Genomic DNA, 17972 nt, shown 5'->3' with positions numbered 1-17972 from the left:
GTGTCCTACAGCAGATTGGGGCACTATTGGTCTTGTTGAAAAGTTAAGACTGTTTGCTCCAACGCCTTGAACCTTTGGTTCAGTGTTTTTCTGAATTATTTGCCTGTGGGTGAACATTTTGTCTGGAAATACTGTGTGTAACCATGAGAAATGCCTCACAAAGGAAGAGGAGGTAGTCATCAGATGATCTCCAGAAAATTACCTTAAGCAGCATTACATTTTTATGCATGCAAGAAACCTTTACTCTCCTTTTAATTAGCAGACCTCTTAATTGCAAGTTGTCTGTGATGTGCATATCAGTGGTGGCAGATGGTACCATTACTTTGGCGCTAGAGCTAGGGCTCAGGGAGATTTGAAGAGCAAAGGTCTAGTCTGCTGCCATAAGATGTAACAGCACTTTCAGATATGCACCCAACTATTTCTGTGTAGGTGTATGTTTCTCTGGTCAATTAACAGGATACATTCCCATTACCATCCACTGACTGACGGACTGGGTGTCTACAGATGCCTGAAATTCAAAGAACTCTTAGACAAGCCTAAATTTTGCACAGATGACTTCACAAATCGTAGAGCAGCAGCTCCCACATTTTATTAAACTTATCTGCTATGGAATTTCATCTAGGGCTCAGTCATAGAGGCTGCTATGAAAGGCCATAATGGTGAGAAAATGAAAAATGCTAATTAACCCTTGGTAAGCCTGTCAGCAAACCTCTCAGAGACAGAAAGAGAAACAAAAGTGTCCGAAGATTAATGACTTAGCCAACATTTGTTAATGCAGCAGATAGAGTTACAAACTGTGTAGCTTTGGGTTTCTAGGGTGTCTCTGCTCCCAGTGTTTTTGTGGCAATGGCACTGCAGCTGCACGTTCACTGTAGTGAACAAGTCCTGTACACATAAAGCTCAACTGGGAGGTTTGTAGAGTGATGACAAACCTCCCAGTGAGTGAAGAAAAGTATATTAAGAACTTTCCTGCACTATTTCTTGCGCTGCACAGACAATGGGGTCAACAATATTCAAAGAGTGATGCAATGCTTCTACCTTGTCTGATATATCTGCTGTTAGAACCTCTTGTCTTAGAATGTGAATGCCTCTGTACCGTTTAAGTGTCTCATTATGCTTTGTCTTTTTAATTTGTCTTACTTAATCAGTATAGAAAACTCCACATAAAAATGTACTTTGCTTATAATCTCAACCTTATTTCAGGACAAAAGTGAGTGTGAATATGTGTATAATTAAGTATGAAAAGCCACTACAGAGCTTACCTCAGGTCTTCTAATTCTTAATCTCACCTTTAGTTTCTACCCTGCTTCCCTGAGAACTGCAGTGAAAGATAAATAAGCTATACCGTGTGGCCACGTGGCTTAAGCTCTTATAAGGAAAAGGTTTCCAAAGTCAGTCATCCCTAGCTGAAAATATCTCTGTTCCACTGCTTCTTATTCCTGTGGATTCCTCTGTGGATTTTTGCCAGTGTTTTCTAGGCTTGAGCACTGAAGGCTTCAGTTGCCACTTGGATTACAGCTGTGTTTGAGTGTTTATCATTCTACATTCTACTGCAAACATGAAAGACCAAACCAGCAAAATCTGCACCTTAGAAAAATTTGGTAGCTTGCTGGCTGGGCTTATTAAATGGTGTAAAAGCTTATCAAGAAACATAACTTCATTAATAGAAGTCACCATGTGAATCAGCTGTGTCTTTTCCCAAGCTAAAGGCATTATTCTTCATTCTGGATGTGAAAAGTCATAGCCCATGTAGCCAAACACAAGCCTAGTCCATGAAATGAAGACACAGATTTCATACCCTGACTCTTCAAATTCAAGATCTCTTTCATCTGAATGAAGGATAACTAAATGCACAGAAATAACAAATACCTTTAAAAGCTGAAAAGATGTTATTTAAACTAAAAATCATGAAATGAATGAGGTACAATAGCCTGAAGGGTACTTTTGGAAGGGTTGGTAGGGCTTATTCTTAGGAACAATTATTTTCTAGTACCTCTTTTGATGCTTTCGGGTTTTTTTTTCCTTTGTTATATCAACTGACTTTTTCTCATCCCTTTTCCTCTCTGAAGACCTTTCAGGTTGCAAGGGAGTGTCCTTCCTGACCCTTCTCTCCAATTTGGCTTTCTAAACCCAGGGTGAAGGCTGAGGTGTGGTCTTTGAGACCAAATTATCCAGGGAAGCTGAGATCAGCACTCATTTTGTTATCTTTAGGTACACAAAAGCTGTATTGAACTGATAAGGAGTAAAAGCCCAGCTGGATGACAGCAGGTAAAGCATTTTAGATTGTCTGAACGTTTGGATCCAGTCTCCTGTGAGAGCATCAGCAGTGACATTATTGGCTGTCTCACCTTAAAACTTGCACAGGCTTAATTAAAACCAGAAGTTAGGTGTATTTATGCTCACGAAACAGAGGTACCTCTTCAATTGCTTTTCTTTTTGCCAGCATTTCTATATGTGTAGGCTATAAGAACCCATGCTACTCACTTGGTTTGATTTTGGGCCAGTCTGCTGCTTCTATCCTGTAGTCTTCATACTTCTTGCCCGAATAGGCGAAGAGGTAGCGGCTGATCTCTGCTCGTCCCCGCAGGTTGAAGTAGGTGAGCTTGTACTGTGGCATCCTGGGCCCTGCTGGGAGGGGACACAGAGCTGCTTTAGAGAGGGTTAACTCAGCTCCGTTTTTACAAAACCACTGTGTGTGCTTGTTTTTGACAGACATGCTTGTACAATGCAGAGGAAATATTACGCCAAGCCCTGGTGCGTTGCACTTTGCAATCGCTGCATTGCTCGCACCTTTTTGTGCTGTATTTGTCAGCCACAGCACACAGAGATGTGGACAAAGACAGCTGAACCTGCAGTTCCTCCTTGTGTGTCTCTAGAAAGGTGGCTTTTTCTTTTTTTTTTTTTCCCAGATGTAATAGGGACTTTCAGCTTTCATTTATTTCTCTCGTGACTCCAAATCCAGGCCGTTTTTTAGGAAGTGAGGGGGGGTTTTTTTGTTTGTTTGTTTTTTTTTTTCCAGAGTGAAAATCTAAAATCATATTCTGCAGCAGAAGATAGCTGGTATCTTGAGCAGCAATTTTGTTCAGGCCTGCCCTGTGCAGCCCCTACTGTTTACAGAGACCTTCATCCAAGATCACATCATGCAAATTACCAAACTCTTCTGATCTTTTTTGCATCAATTATTACCCAAGATGTATAAGCAATCTAAAATTATTTTAGAAGAAAAATATGCTATGGAAACCAGGATACAGTAGTGTTTTGAGAAAATCATCATTGAATTTTCAGTTTGTGTACAGAAGCCAAAAGAATGCTTGAAATTGCTTTTTTAAGTTTTTAAGTTTAAGTGATTTAACTTTTTCCCTTCAGTTCTAGTTAGGAGTCACATAACAGGAAGGTTCTATTTGTTTCCCAGGGTAGCAGGCAGCAAAAGAAAGTATTTGAGAGTTTGATTGTATAGCAAGGATAGTACAGGAAAGGTGAGCAGATGAGGTTGCTTTAAACCAAAGGTAAGCATTTACATGTAACACTTTAATAAGAGAGCTCAGCTGGGATTTAAATGTCCTGGTGAAAGGATAGCAAAACAACCATCTGCCTCCTCACCCAAAGCAAAACTCTTTCTCATTTGTGCCTTGAAGTAGACATTGCATTTACCACTATATTGTATGCATCACATTCAGAGAGTTTGTAAGAAACCCTGGAACACAAATTATCTGCACTAGGACAGAAAGGGAACCCTTTCTTCCTTTTTTTTTAATGAGTAAGTGCTACCACATAACTTCATAACAAAGCAACCACCTGTTTAGTCATTGTGGAGGCCCATGGGCCTGCCCCGGCTCCACCCATGGCCTTGCCCTGGAGGGATGTCCTTTGAGTGGGCTGTGATTAGTTTATCTCAACCCTCCTGGAAGGATACTCCTTAGGTTGGCACACCTTTTCTTATCATGGTGAGCTATCCCATATGTCCATGCCATAGGACCCATGTTAATCCTTTGTAACCCATTGGTCTTCCCCCCTTGGTACCACCCTTGCTCTCCCCCATAAAAACCCCAGTATTTCCCCCAGTTCGGGAGGGAGCAGTTGTTCCTGGATCCCTTCACAGAGCTGCTGGCTAATAAAGGAATCTCTGTGGAATTTGCCATGAGACTGTTCCCATCTCTCTGTCCCTGAGTTGGCCTGGGATAGCCTTGCTCCATGGCCATCGCTTGCTGAGGTTTATCCTCTTGCTGAGGTTTATCTGGTGGCTAGGAGACCAGCCAGAAGACCCCCTAGAAGGCAGCTCCTTGTGGGACTCCCTCTCTCTCTGGGAAGGTTGGCAGCTTCCTGGGTCTGGAGCATTGGATCTCCATGGACTCCCTAGCAGCCAACAAGTCATCTTGCCTTGAAAACTTAAGCTTGAGGAGATATATCATCAGCTTTCACTTTAGATGGTGAAGCTTTTAACTGAGAAACAGAAAAGCTTACACTTAACTCACACTGAAAAGAGTAAAAGAGTACTTTTGTCACTTGCTCCTCTAAAGTCAAATCACCTATCTAGCTACCTTCTGTCTTCGAGTAGCAAAAGCAAAAGAAAACCCAAACAAAAAAACAGCAAATGAGCACACTAGAGGCTGCTTAATTAATTGTGAAAGTTATCTGCTGCCCTACAGTACACAGCAGGCTCAGAAGTTAATTAGTGAATGGAGACTTTTCATGCCAGATAGGCAGGAATAGAGCTGGAAAGCTACCAATGGAGATATCTATAGTCTGCAAGTGCTTCCAAATGGAGACTGCATTACAATTATTAAGTCAAGTGTGTTCCTTTGCACAGTGTAAAACAGAGAGGCTCCAGATGAAATGAGCTGCATCAGGATGTGATCAGTTTTTTTAGATGTGTTAATTACTGGAAAACATGTTTGTCTGCTGCTTGGCAAATGCAGCTCACAGATTACAGGTGCAACTACTTCTTTCTCTAAAGAGAGAAATTTTGACAATCCCAGCTTTTTCAAGCGTGTTTTAGGTAAGTGGAAGGGCTTGGCTACTCCATTTTCAAATTTATTACTTGGTACGCTCTGCTGTGTGTATGATAAAGCTATGTAGCATTATATACTATGAGTTTGGATTATATGTCTACAAAGTTAATGTAAGACAAGAGAATGAGATCATAACAGGATTTTCTTCCCTTTTGCCCATTTCTGATTTGGTGTGGTCATTTGAGAGTGAGGAATGGCATTTTTAAAAGAGCATGTGTTATCTGAGATTCGACAGCGATTCAGGAGCCAATGGGGAAAAAATCCCAAACCTTGAGTCTTACTTTTCAGTTTTTCAGAGAGAAACAAATGCAACTGATTTAGTCTGATCTGCTGATTTAATGACTGTTTCCATCCCTTAGGAGTGTCCATAGAGGTTTTTTCCATAAGCATTGACAGATGTTCCAGTGCCCTGGACCTGCTATACCACTAACACATGGCTCCTGTTTCCTGGCTGACTCTAGCCCACTCAGCCCTGTGTTAGCAAATACCTGCTGGCAGCTGGAAGGCATTTAAAGGCATAAGAATTGTAGACTTTTAAGGTGCTGTCATGAGGGAGTAGACAGCTACATAGAGAGAGAGCTGGAGATGGCTGAGATCTAAACATTCCAGTAGGTGAGTGTGTTGGAAGAGCCTAATTCTTACACTGGGAGCACTTGGTACACAAAAACATGTCCAGTCAAGAGTAGTGAAGTGATGCAAAGAACTGGGAATTTTGGCTGATGATCAGCAAGTCTCTCTGCCTGTTGTGGTAGAGAGTGGAACATTTTGGTCTGTCAAGGAAGCAGCGGAAACTATTTGAGTTGTCTAAAGCCAAGCTAAACAAATTTCTAATGAATATACCATAAAGAGTAATCAAGTATTTGTAGTGATGATGCACTTTTAAGTTTTTGATTTTTTTTCCATCCATAAACAAAACAAAACAAAAAACACCAAAAAACCCACCTAAATCAACTCCACAAGGAGTTTACCAAAAATACTTGACATTTTAAAAGCCTTTATAGGTTTACTATAAACATGTTTTGGTAAATATTTGTATGCTTTATTTTTTATTTATATTTACTGCGAAATGTCAGGAGTAGTGCTTCCTAAACAATTACAGATAAGTTTCAAAATGAAAGAAATGGTTGTGTTCAGAATAGCTTTTTGCCAAACATACAAAGCAAGCTGTTAGGGTTTTTTAGCTTGTCCTCCTTTACCTCGTTTTCCCAGTGTGTTTTATAAAGAAGGGGATCATGAGGAACAACTTAAAACCATTTAAACCATCCACTATTACTGAATTACTGGAAAAATGTAATTTCTAGGGGAAAAAAGATCTGTTTGCTGTCTTTGAATTGGTTTCTGGGGTGAAGATGTTGGGCACTTTTTTGGAGGAGAAGAGCAGGAAAAAGTCTTTAAAGCTATTTAAAATTATTTCTCTTGTTTTAGGTTAGTCGTGGCTTAAAAATACTGAAAGATGGTGGTGGTGGTGGGTGGACCTCAGTGCCCAGACTTGCAGGTATTTAGCCACCTCCTTAGTGCTAGTTCAGGTGACTTCATTGCAAAGTCAGGTGTGTATAAAAGCAGGAGGGGGTGATTTACCTTCCACCAATAAACCTGTCATCTAAGCAGTGTTTTTCCAATTCCTATTCTGATGAATACATGGCTGGGATGGTCCTGCACACCTGCCCTGTCCTAGACTGACTGCACTTCTGAGAGGAAAGCTCATGTCTTTACAAACAGTTTGATGGGTGAAGGTATGGGTGTTAACATCTTTGAAATGGATTTTAATGTCTCTACCACCTCTGGGCAGCAGGTTGGTTGCAGAGCTCAGAGAACTTGGCTCCTGAAGCAGCAAGGGTCTCAGACAAACCTGAGTTTCTGAACTTTGGGGTAAAATAGTAAGTTCAAGGGGGAATATGGGATAGGCACTACATTCCCTGGACCTCAGATGGGGAAAGGAAGAGGGCAACATGCAGCTGGGAGTTTAGGATAAAAGGAGGCTGCGCCCTCTGAAACCTCAGGAGAGAAAATCCTGTGGACATGTGACCCAGAGGACTCTCTCCATTTATTCAAATAAAGTTGTAGGACTCCTCTGTCTCCTTCTTGGACATAAACCTCTGGCATTTGTGGATTTTCCTGACACTTCAGTCCCAGTTTCATTGCAGACAGCTTTCAAAGCTATGAACTCAACAGCTTTAAATTTACTATTAAATTAGTGTTAATACTTTGAAGTTGTTGACCGGCTTAGCTGATTTTCCAGCTTTCCTCTGAAAGCCAGCTTAACTGGCTTTAACATACCTTTAAACAGAAGATTAATGGATCTCATGATTAAATTCAACTTGGAGCCATTCAGTGACAAAATCAAACAGGAAATCTGAGAGAATGTCAAATATGTGTAAAGTTGGCATTCACCATTATACTCATGAGTCAAAAAATCATGGTGGAGTTACAAGTGTCTAAAATTTTATGAGCGATTTCAAATAATTTAAAACTGTTTGTGGCTTTATGGAGATAGTGTATTTCCTGATGAACTTGGGATGCCTTTATTCCAGTTGAAGCAGGACTGAGCAATCAGTTTGAAAATTCAAGCAGGATTAGAGTTTAAAAACAGCCCAGGAAGGAACTAGCATTTTCTGAGAACCGAAATACTGACTTTCAGATAGCAGTAGTACAGAAGAGGAAAGGCACTGGCAGACGGGATGGTGCTCAGGCTGATTTTCGTGTGTGTTCCCAGAGCAGCCAGTGTTTGGTCCTGCGTGCCCAGCCTTAGCTAAATTACGCACCAAAACTCTGCCGGGCTCTCCAGTGGAACAGCGTTTCAGCTCTCTTTTGGAAAATCCAGCCCTCGAGGCAACACATGAAAATATTCTTCAGGCTGGTCACAGGTACCAAAACCTGCAAGCGTGAGGGGAACCAACTAACTTTTAATTATGCCTCAGCGGAGACTGCCACCGTTTCATGGTCTCTAAGGGACAACGCCTTCAGAAAACGGTGGGAAGCTCTGCTTCTGGGGGGACTTCCCCTGGCAGCATGCCTCGACATTGTCCAGGTTTTATTCTATACATCCATTTTCTGGCACGGGGTGGAAAATTACCAGAGAGGTTTGACGCCTGCCACGTGCAGGAGGCATCTGGCGCAGGTGAGGGCGGCGGAGCCACCGCCATTTCAGGGTCTCTAGGCAGGCAACGCCTTCAGAAAATGGCGGGAAGCTCTGGGTGTGGGGAAACCTCGCCCGGCAATCAGTCAGGGGAGGGAAAGCTTCCACCACTGGGCTGCAGGCAGTGAAACTCCTGTTGCCCGGAAAAAGTTCTCCCTGAGCAGCCAGTGCTGGCCGGGAGGACGGGAGGAGGCGCAGCGCCCCGAAGCAGTGAGTGCGGCACAGCCCGGGCCTGCTGGGGGAGGGACGCTCCGGGTCCGGAGCTTCGGCTCGTTCTGCCCCTGCTCGGCTTCTCCCCCCTCAGCCCTGCAGTCCACCCTGCCTCTCTGTTCCCTTTTCCATCCACCTTCTGTAGGAACACGTCTTTATTTATTGATAAACTGTTTTGAGATATAACATTCCCTGTGCTTGTGCTTTGTTTACACTGAGAAGTCTGTTAAAAAGAATCCCGTTGCGGTTCCTTCGCAGTGGAACGTGACAATGGCAGAACTCAGGATGTGAATTCACAGATAATACTTTAAAATAAGGCAGCACATAATTGCATTTTCCTGTATAAGGTTATTAGTATTTGAGATGACAGTCAGCAGAGAGCTATCATTGAGCTGGGTGTGAAGAGGGAGAAAAAACATCTAAGCTGAACTATGTGTTCATATGTATCCCAAGTCGCCTTTAACTGTACTTTGTGCTGCAAGAAATTAAGGGTTTTCTTGCCTTAAGGTTTCATCATTGTTAGAGGATGTTAAAAAGGCCCAGCTGCTCCCTCCAGGAAGCCAGACCAGTAGGGTTGAGGTAAGGTTCATCCAGGTGTTTCTAAAAGCTTGGACTTGAACTGTGTGCTTGGAAAAGATGATGCGTTGCACTGTATTTATATTTGTTCAGCATGAAGGTTCTTCATTAATTTAGGAGTCATTTATGGAAAGCACCACAATTAGTGCCTGACACACTGCTGCCCTGGCCATGGGCCTGCCATAAAAGGGGAAGCTGGAGGTCTTTGTCTGCCAGGTGTCATTGTCCCCTCTTGAGTTGCAACCAGAGCATGACAGTGATGTAGGAGTGATGATTTAATCGATGTGTACCTCTTTATTTTATTGTAAGATTAAGCTTTTATATTAATTCAGGGTGCTTGAGTTGCTGGAGCTGAATATATATTCCATTTTCATTTTTTTACAGAATGGAAGAATGACAACAAATCAGCTTCCACTCATGCAAGCCCACAGGTATCTCTCTGCCAAGAAGAATCTTGCTTTATGATGTGCGAATTGAAGTTTGTGTCCTCTCTAAGCGCTATTCTATCCAAAGGTGAGAAGTTTTGTGGACATTTTTTTGGCTTTTTTTCTGTTGGCCTTCTCCCCCCCCCCCCCCCCCCGGTGTCTAATATTTGATGTTTCTTTGTGAAATTTTTCTGCAAAGTTAACCTGAAAATCAAATAAGTTTTGAAGCAGATACAAATCCAACAACCTGATTTGGGTGTCCTACAGGAGTGGATGGGGCACAGCAATTTCACCTATTTCTTATATTTGCTCATGTATTTCTGCCACGTATGCAGTTTGAAGTCTTAAAATTAGTGTCAGCTGAATGTTTTGCATTAACGGTAACACTGGGATTTCAGAGGGAAGGCTCTTCCTTGTCTTCCTTACTCCCAGTGATGGGGCCAAGTTGTGCTAATGTCAGCTAGGATACTCAATTTAGAAAAGGAAAGTAGAGAAGCTGTCTGGGTCTCTGTTCAGACAAAAGCATCTTTGTTCATTAAAGGAGAAATTTTTCTTAGGCTGTCATCTCAGGAGTGACCTGATGTAGCCAAGTATGAAGCATGGATTTTTTGTTCTGGTCCTTAGGGTTTGGGGAGAGTTGTGTTGTTTATGGAGTACAAAAAAAAAAATCTTGAACCAGGAAAGTGACTTAGTCTGCCTTGTTTCACCTGAGAAACATTAGGAGTAGGAAGTTCAATTTTGCCCATCTTTGCTTGTTGTCCTTCTCATCCCTGTGACTGGAGAGCTGAGCATTAAAGCAGCTTTCTCCCTTCTCAATTTTAAAATTATGTTTTAACAGTCCAAGTGAGTCTTTCTGCCTTTATTTGTTTAAATTTTCACATTTCAGAGGAAGGAACTAGAGAGACAAGACTCAAACAGTTACTGTAGCTGGCAAGTAAAGAAAAACTTCCACAGCTGTAACTTTATAAACTGCACAAGGTAGGAAAAATAAAAAGTGTCCATGTGCAGTATTTCTTCCTTTTTACTTAACCAACATAACAGTCAGAAAGTTTTGGGAAAAGGTATAATTGTTTAAATTTTCCTGTTTGAACAGTGCTGAAAAGACAGAAACCATCTGAGAAGCAGCCTTGCTCTGCCTGCAGGTGTTGTGCTGCTCTCTTCCTGGTTATTGATCAAATTGGTTGCTGCAGGAATGTCTTCAATTATTTTACCTTGAGTGAAAAAACATTAGAGATTTAAGAGAGATTTTCAGCCTTTGAAAACCAAGAATAGTACTGATTTATGTTTTTGGTTGTTGCTTTTTTCCTGCCAAAAGAAAAGTTCTTATTAGTTTTTTTTTGTTGTTGTTGTTTGTTTGTTTTTGTTTTTTGTTTTTTTTAGGAACGAGAATAAGAAATTTTCTGCCCTTCTTTTTGGGGGAGAAGGATTAGGGAGTATTGGCAGATTGATGGAAGACCGCAAATCTTCCAATGGAGGATTTCCACAGCCGTCTTTTTGACAGAAAATAAAATTAAAAACTCTAAGTAATACTATTTCCTGTCAGTTCTCAGTATGACATAAGCTCTCTTTCTGAAAACTGATGGTCTCTTTTCCCATTCTGGTCCAGTTATAGAAAATAAATATTTGAATTTAATCTCTTACATTTCTAAGCCAGATAACAATCTGGATCTTGGAGAGAAAAGAGAAAAAAAATCTGTGCACCCTTTTCTCTTTAATACGCAAATAATCTGAAGTAAATGTTTATGAAATTTTATGTAGGGTCAAGTTTTGAAATAACAAATTCAAAATATAATGGATACTTCTTAGCATGATTTTCAAGGTCAGATATCTGGATCACTTAGAGCATAGTATAGATTTAAAATCTTTTTAGAGGGATTTTGCATGTGTATGCACCTGATGTGCTTCTTATTTGTTACCTGTGGGGAAAATCAGCATCCTAAAAGGAGAAGAGGTTTTAGGGCATTACTGTGAGAATATTGAGTAGTACTAATGGTTATAAGTATTTTAAGTGACCTGATGAGTAAAACTCTAAAGAAAAGGAGCTGTAGAAGACCTTAAAGCAATTATCTCTTTGAGGAAGCTTCAGGCTTGTCTTGATGATGTGGAAAATCAGAATTTAAAAAGTCCTTGAAGAAGACAGGACTAAAATCCACTTGTTTGCCTTTTTTTTTTTTTTTTTTTTTAGGAAAAATAACCACAATGTATCAGTGAAGAAGAAGATAGGAAAGATATGAAAGCGTTTTTTTTTTTTTAAAGTGGGAGTCCAGTGTGAATGGGCAGTGAATGGGTATCCACTGTCAAGACTTTTAGAAGGAGAATGCCAGAGCCCACTGGGTTCCCCTGAGCTGAATTTGTGATTGCCCCTCAGGCAACTGCAGTCAAACTGATCATAATTAAGTGAGATATCTGAAGCTCACCCCATTTGTTTGAACTGAAGTGAATGAGCCATCTCTCACATGTCAGCAGGATTAAGGAGGCAGGGAAGTGGTGATGGATGGGACTTTTCTCAGTCACCTCAGCAGCAAGTCCTCAGATGGCCTGGCTTGCCACACCCTTCCCTTTTAGGGCCTGAGCATCCGTGGTAACTTTATTTTCTGTCTCAAGCTTTGGCTTTGCATCTACTTGGTCCCAGTTTTATGTAGATAACTTGAAACTGTTTTGTGCAGTCTCTTTTAGATTAATAAATTGCACACCCAAGACCATGAAATACTGGTACATAAAATTGCAAGAGATCTCAGGAAAGATACAGACAAAGGAGTGGTTAGGATAATTTCTCAGGAAAAACCTCTTAAGTTTTATTTCCACATCAGATGTTTTAAGAATTCCCAGAAGCATTTTGTGGTAGAACAAAAGCCTAAATAATTTTAATGCTTGCCAACCCCATGTCATTCCTTTAAAATTCATGCCTTGCATTTCTCTCTGCACTCTTCAGATGAATCAACATGACCTCATAATATTCTTACAAAGCTCAGAGCTCAGCTGTGAGCAGTATTGCTCTGTACTCTTGCCCCAAAGCCAGCTGCTTTTGCCAGGATGAATCATGTCCATTTTCTGACCTCTCAAGCTTGTCCAGCACAATAATTTGTGTAACAACTGTCTTGGCCACCAAGTATCTTTCCTTGGATGTGAAATATGGTCTTTTTGTTTCTATCCCAGCAGTGTGTGCATGTGAGTGTTTGTATATCTGCAAGGGGGAGTAGAAACACCAAATCCTTCCTCCTGCTTGTCTAGACTACTTTGCTCTTGACCTGTTACATATTGTGAATCTACTGTATAATTTGCTAAGAACCTATGCCCAATATTATAGGCATGGAAGAATTAGTCCTTTAAGCACTGTATATCATCCCTGTAGCAGGTACAGGTTTGACTGGGAAAGGTTTTTATTCGCTTTGCAGAGTTCTCCAGTACCACCCACTCTACGTCCTGGTCACAAATTTTCGGTGTCCTTCTCTGCCTTGCAGTACCTGGCACAGACCACCGTGCCCAGAAGGCACAAGTACAGTGGGCTGGGGCACAGATCTCAAGTATTTTCAGATATTTTGAAATTATTTTCTTAGCCAGAGTGAGCCTGAGGAGACTCAGAACCTTGCTAAAGTGCTCTTCAGGCATTGCCAGTCTCCTTGAGAGGACCAGTGGTGCGAAATGGGGACCTACAGCTCTGAGCAGCAGCCAGCCAGAAGCCTGGGGACCACCTAGATTTGGCAACAAGTGAGAAATGTGCAGGACTCTTGAGTTACAGTCACAGACTGCTCGGTGTGTAAAACCCTAACCTGTGTGTTCCTACACTTAAGTAGGAAGTACTCTCTGAGAGGCAGTTTGCAGCCAGTTTCTCATGGAAACCCCAGCTAATCTGGCTCCAGGGCAGTCCCGATTGCTGTGTGCCTGGCACCTAGAAATGGTCCTTTGGCTGAGGCATACAGTTACTCATCACACATTCTTTTTTGTCACACATCAACTAAACTAAGCTTGTGAGACAGCTTAAACCTTTGTTTGCCTTCCCTCTTTGCATCTGCCACAAATACAAAGCCTAGTACACTTTGTCTGGTGTCGCTGAACATCCTTGTTTTCTCTCTTTTTCTGCCTCATGCTTATTCTTTACTAAGTCATTCCAGCAATATTTTTCATTACTTCTAAAGACATTCAAAAGTAGGCTCTTCAGTTTTTCTCAGTTCGTTGTTGTAGCTTGTTTTATGGGAGTTTTAGCAGATTGACTTGAGATTAGACAAGGTTCTTCAATGTGGTGGCTCGTTGAAATGTGTGCGTGAGATTTGGCTGTTCCCCCCCCCCCCCCCCCCCCCCCCTTCTTTTTTCTCTCATTTTCTTGGACTAACTGTCAAAAGGGTATAAAAAAAAGTCACCTGTTTGAGATTTGCAGTATATATGATAAGTCTCTAGCAGTGTGAATAAGCATAGTTTTCTGTGGTAGGGTGTGCCCCCTGCTAGCCCAATGCCAGTGTAATTACTTTCTGGTGAGATTTCAATTAAAGATGTTTTGAAAATGAGCACCAACTTCAACTGCTTCTGCTTTCCAGCTGCTCAGGAGAAGGTTGTGTGCGACAGACAGCAATGAGAACTATTATGAGCAAAGCCTTAGAGCAGCAGAGCGTGTTGGGCAGTGGCACAGGTGCGTGCTGCGCTGGCTAGCATGCTTGTTTGTGCACTCTTTTAAGAATTACTTTGTATATATTTTCAGCTTAAAATTTGGAGAGCTTCCTTCTTATTTCTATACAAATAGATTTAACTGTGTGCCTGGGCATGTGTGCCTCTGCAGCAGGGAGTAATTTACACAATGTGCACATTTTTAGGGAGAGGTAGATTCTATTTTGGATTAAAGAAAACAAAAGAATGAACAAAAGTAAACTTTAAAAAGATCTCTGCGTCTTTTTGTCTTTACAAACGTTGCAAGTTTTGAGTATAAAAGTACTAGTGTTTACAAACAGATGTAACGAATACAGAAGCCCAGGAAATATACTTTATAGCTACGGTTTGTTTGCTTAGATAGTCTGAAATGAACAGGGAACAAGAAAGGGCTTTTAGCAGAGAAGATGTGCGTGGGAGGATTATGTTTATAGGAAAATGACAGCAGTTAGAATTAAAGAAAAAAAGGTCCTCAATGGCTATTTAGAGTATAATTTTGAAGTAAAAGACAAATAACAAATAAACCTTTGATTTTTGATAAGGAGAAAAATGGAGTGAGTGGAAGCAGATGCAGGAGGCTTTTTCTCTACAGAATGACAGTGGGAATTAGGACCAGAGTATGCTAATCCATTGGTTTAGAACACAGGAATTTGAAAGATGAACAGTGCACAAAAATGACCTAGAATAATTAGTTGATGGTGCTTAAAATTCATCTAATTTCTCTGACGTTAGCCTAGATTTAGCTTGGTTATGTAAGTGAAGGCATTTTAGTCGGCATTTCATCTAATAGAATATTGGTTTGAAATGGGCTTTCACTTAGTGAAAACTCCCTGCAGAATGCCCAGAGCCTCCTCTCTCTGATTTCTTTGCCGATGAGGTTGTCTTTTCTTTGGCAAGTACCCTGACACGCAGCCTGGTTATCAAAGTAGCTCAGCGTTGACTTCGCAGGGCACTGATCAGGAACGGGCGCTTGCTTCTACAGCAGGCCAGTGATCTGCCTGTTTGCCTCTAGAAAAGCAGCTCACAGTTTTGAGCGAAGTCTGTTTTTAGCCGTGCATGTTAATCTACGGGTGTCCTAGGTGCAGCAGGCGCAGTTTAAGGATGCCTGGAAGGAGCAAAGAAGGTGCATAGATGGGGTAGTTGAGTTGCGCTTGCAGCTCCTCTCTGCCGAGCGCACCTCTCAGAGCCAGGCTGAATAAACGGAACAAATTTCTAAAAAAACTAAATACTCTCAGGACTTGCTCTACACGCAGCATAGCTTGACAGACTAACTAACCTCCCACACAGCCACTGTAGCGGCAGCCTAGGGAGGGCAGAGTAGGACCAGGAGAAGCAAGGGGAAAGAGAGGAGGCAGGCTGCAGCGGTAGCAAAGGTGAAACAGAACTCACTCCGGCGCGGTGACACGCGGTCCCTTCCTCGGTGCGCGGGAGTCCCTCCGAGTGCCGACCCCGAAAAGGCTGCCGCACTCCAGCACGGGTTGTTAATATGCAAACCGCTCCCTCCCCATGACCGCCTGCATGACTCTCCTCCTCCCCCGGCTCTCACACACACGGGATCTGCATCATTCCTGATAACGAGCTAGTTCGCTGACTTGGGCTAGCAGAGCATACCGGGTGCTGGAATTTCCTGGCTTACGTTCAAAGCAAATTTAAAGTGATAAAGTTCCATTTGAATCTATATAATAATAATTATAATAATAATGAAGACAGGCGCTGAGGAGTTAAGTCAGATGATAGATGTTTTTTTTTTCTAAATGTAGAACATGTGGGACAAGCCAAGTAATGTCTTTCATAGATTATTTCTAACTAAGGTGAAGCCCACACTATTTGATCTAGTTAGAGAGCAATGCCTCAAATAGATGCAAATGGAGAGTCAGATATAAAACCAACAAAAACACCCCAAAACCCTTCACCACCAGCACCCCAAAAAACCCCCAACTCCTAAGCCTTTCACATAAAGAACCAAGTGTGATTTAAGTTGGTGGTTTTGGGATTTTGCTTGGTTTTGGTGCATGTTTTTTTTTGCTATCAGTGAAGAAGGACTCGTGCAAACTGTGTCCATGAGTAATGCACATTAATAGTTACAGCTGTCTTGTTGCTGCTTCTTATCTGTAGTGGATGTTGTGCTTTTCTGTTTGTTTTTTCTTTCACCTTTTCATTGTACTTTTGCCTTGGCAAAGTCCATTCTGTGTTGCTCTGCTTTGCTCTCCTCTGAGCACGGGACCAGCATGCAGCAGAATTGGAGCAAAGTTTTCTGATGCTGTAGTCCTGTGTGTACCCCACAGATCTGCTCTGAGGGTTTCTTAACTTTGTATCAATAAACAATTGTGTGTGTTTTTCCTGCAGGTGCAGAAAGTGGTGCTAACCTGGCATGAGGAGGTGATAGTTCACACTCTTAATAATTTGCTGCAGGTCAATTCATTTTCATTTAATACATGTTTTTTCCCTGATGTCAACAGCTGAGTTTTCACAAACCAACAGCCTTTACACCTAAGAAAAAGTTTACAAAAAGAACCCCAAAGTGTCTTCTAATTCTGGGACTGATGTAGACTGAGCGATAAGCCAAATTGCTGAGCTTACCTTGGTGGTGGCACTTCCATGCTTTTAGATTTGACTTGGCTGCAGATTTATGCTTTAATACTCCTTTTCTCCAGAATGTCACCTTGGAGGTGGTGGTTTTGAATACATCCCAAAAAGTAAATTTTAAGTGCTCTAATACCATATTTCATCACTTTATAATTGTTGACTTATGATAAAACAGCCTGTATGGGGTGAAATTGTTCCTTCAGTTGTAGAGAAACAGTTTGAGAGTTTTTCCTCATTTCATTAGCAGAAAACTGAAGGAATATTTATGGTTCTAAAGCAAATGGAATTTGAAACAAACTTATTTTATAAAAGTTTGCAAATTTTGAGCAACTAGGAACTTATTCTGGTTTGGATCAGGGAGTGGAACACAGCAGCATATTGTGGGATCAGGTTCTCAACCTTCTCAAAGGGAAGAAGGAGGTATGATTCTTCAGGAACTGTTTTCAACAGACAGCAGTTTACTCCTACCCTGGCAAGGTTACCAGTAAAAATACACGCTAAACCATTAGCAAGCACACTGGTAATCTAACCTTTGCTTTCTCTGTGAGCCATTTAACGTGTTAAAACTGCACCTTTGCTCCAAGAGTTCCACTCATTGAGTTGGCATGAAACACTCCTTTGTGCTACAATTATACCTTCAATGACTGACAAGGTACTGAAACCCCCTTTTACCCTTTGCTGTAGGAAATCTTTAATGTAGATCAGGGAGAAAAGATTTCCAACCTGTGACAGGAGTGTGCAAGTTTTTCGCTTCCTGTTGTGCATGGGTCACTCAGTCCCTGTCCAGTGGAAGTTGCACTCAGACCATGCATCACAAACAGGCATTATTGCCTCCCCTCACTGCTGCTCTGAGCACCTTAGTGTCTGGTAGGAGCATGGGTGTGCAAACAGTGGGATTTACTGGGCCTGTGCTTAGGAGCACCTATTACTCAAGCTCTTTACATGATCAGGAAGTAGGCTCTCCTAGAGAAAAAGTAATTCTTCCTTTCTGCCAGATTTGGCTCAATGCGTGTGAGTTATCAAATAGATTCCTCTGTTTTATAAAATGAGAAGTGATTTCTGCATACAGTTTCAAAATAATGAAGTTGGTAATGCACTGAGCTGATCTAACCTTGGTTTCATTTGTTGGTGATTTCTTACAGATTAAGCTCTCCGTTTCTGTTGCCCTTTTGGCCTGCAACTGCTGATGATGGCATGAAAAATTGGCTGAACTGCTCGATGAAGCAGTCAGGCTGTGACTGTGTATCCACCTGTTACATGAGGCTTCTTGCCTAAAGTGTTTTTTACCTCTGTCCAACTTCTGGAAACTTCAGGGACAGGAGAGCATACCAGTCAAGATCATGATGTGTTAAATGAAGAATGTATAAAACCTGGGTGTGGAGACATCCATCC

The 17972-nt window shown here is 41.6% G+C and overlaps 1 protein-coding gene across 2 annotated transcripts in view; it reads right to left on the bottom strand.

Annotated features, from left to right (window-relative positions):
- HPGDS (hematopoietic prostaglandin D synthase) overlaps positions 1–15625 on the bottom strand; it is a 30370-nt gene extending 14745 nt beyond the window's left edge. Inside the window, exons 1-2 of one of the 2 annotated variants that reach the window (XM_062493836.1) lie at positions 15384–15625; positions 2485–2625 (exon numbers count right to left, since the gene is read on the bottom strand). In XM_062493836.1, the coding sequence (XP_062349820.1) occupies positions 2485–2617 (133 nt within the window). In that variant the 5' untranslated portion in view covers positions 2618–2625; positions 15384–15625. Of the gene's footprint in view, positions 1–2484; positions 3501–15383 lie in introns of those variants that run through there. The other variant, XM_062493835.1, reaches the window with a different exon arrangement.
- Positions 15626–17972: the final 2347 nt, after the last annotated feature.

The sequence above is a fragment of the Cinclus cinclus genome, chromosome 5, assembly GCF_963662255.1.
Source record: "Cinclus cinclus chromosome 5, bCinCin1.1, whole genome shotgun sequence".
Lineage (NCBI taxonomy): Eukaryota > Metazoa > Chordata > Aves > Passeriformes > Cinclidae > Cinclus > Cinclus cinclus.
The sequence above is the reverse complement of the archived record's forward strand: the minus strand, read 5'-3'. Positions and strand labels throughout refer to the sequence as shown.